Here is a 1,418-nt window from a genome sequence, read left to right on the forward strand (position 1 = left end):
GTTTACCTGCAGAACGGGGACAGAGGTCGACCATCAGTCTCTGATGTTCATGAAGGCTGAGCGTGGTCAATGACCAGAACCACCGACACGTGACCGTTTACACCAATACAAACGTTTCAGAGCGAATCAACGTCACGTTTATCATTCCTGGACTGGACGGGTCGGTTCTGCCGGCCCGTCAGGCTGAGGAACCAGAAGAAAACTGAGCAGCATGATTCCCTGTTCACACCGAGAGAGTTTTATTTTGTTAAATCTGGAGGACTTCCTGTTCTTCAATCACTTGATCTACAGCTGGAGAAGCTTCCGGAGTTCTGACAGAACTCTCATGGACCGAACACCGGAGGAATTCCAGTTATAGATTCTGGAATTTTACAAAAACGTTTTTCTGTTAAAAGTTTGAATGGATTCGTGACGGATCCATCACTTCCCGAGCATCCGGAGAGCAAACCTTCTCGTGACGCCATCTTTACGTACCTGCCGAACACAAAGACGATGGTCAGCAGTGGCACCAGCTTCACCAGATCCTGGCTGACGTACGTCGCCAGGACGCCCAGCTGCAGGAAGTAGAAGAGGAAGAGGGCCAGCGACTCGCTGACGAAGTGCCCGTGCACCCTCACTTCTCTGTCCACCTGACCGTCCAGGTAGAGCGGCTTCAGGGCGCAGTGCCTCAGCCGGGCCACGCCCTTCACCAGCACGCCTGCAAGCAGCCCAAAGTCACGGTTAGTGCCCCCCCTTGGCCGCGGTGAGCACAGACGCCCGATTCTCACCGAGGACGATGGGAATCATGGCGAAGAAGGCACAGCGCAGCGTGTAGATGACCCTGAGGGGGGCGCTCCGCAGCACAGGGGGGTCGAAGGGGAGCAGGGCATAGCCCCCCCACACCAGCAGGGGGAACAGGAGTCCTCCCACCAGGGTGGAGGCGACGAAGCCCAGCCTCTCCCGGTCCACATGTTCACACAGGTCTGAAGAAGAGAAACGCTTGAAAGTTTGATTCTGAACGCCCTCAGCGCGGCGAGCTCACAGACGCAATTTTTACTGGAATTTTGTCAAAATTTTAAACTGAAATTGTTGGTTCAAGAGGAACGAGACGACATGAGCTTATTAGAAATGGGGGTGTGGTTAACAAAAAAATCCAGAAATTAACTTTAGTGGAGAGTTAGATAAAGTCAGTCGCCTCCAGACGACCAAAATGTGAAACGTTTGGATATGGAGATAAAACTAAAACTGCTTCTGACCGGGGGGGGTTAGAATATTAGCTAAACTCCAAAACAGCATCAAAACGTTTTCTTACAGAAGTCTACATTAGCCAAAACTGCTAGCGTGTCGCTGAAAAATATCTAAACTCCCAAACAGCCTAAAAAACTGATAAAGCTTAAATTAGCGTGTTACATACATGTTGACATGACCGTTGAAACATT

The 1,418-nt window shown here is 50.7% G+C and overlaps 1 protein-coding gene across 1 annotated transcript; it reads right to left on the reverse strand.

Moving 5' to 3' along the window:
* Nucleotides 1-215: 215 nt before the first annotated feature.
* LOC112141197 (transmembrane protein 79) lies at nucleotides 216-1,219 on the reverse strand. The gene is made up of 3 exons (XM_024264278.2): nucleotides 768-1,219; nucleotides 475-697; nucleotides 216-361 (listed from the first exon to the last, which is right to left on the reverse strand). The coding sequence occupies exons 1-3, from the start codon at nucleotides 784-786 to the stop codon at nucleotides 286-288; spliced, it is 318 nt and encodes a 105-aa protein (XP_024120046.1). The 5' UTR covers nucleotides 787-1,219; the 3' UTR covers nucleotides 216-285.
* Between the last annotated feature and the right edge of the window lie 199 nt (nucleotides 1,220-1,418).

Source organism: Oryzias melastigma, unplaced genomic scaffold (genome assembly GCF_002922805.2).
Source record: "Oryzias melastigma strain HK-1 unplaced genomic scaffold, ASM292280v2 sc05889, whole genome shotgun sequence".
Classification (NCBI taxonomy): Eukaryota; Metazoa; Chordata; class Actinopteri; order Beloniformes; family Adrianichthyidae; genus Oryzias; species Oryzias melastigma.

What these genes read in the sequence shown, in the direction of transcription:
- LOC112141197 (XM_024264278.2), bottom strand. An exon ending in ATCGTCTTTGTGTTCGGCAG is followed by an intron (nt 362 to 474) that starts GTACGTAAAGAT and finishes GTAAAATTCCAG; the next exon opens with AATCTATAACTGGAATTCCT.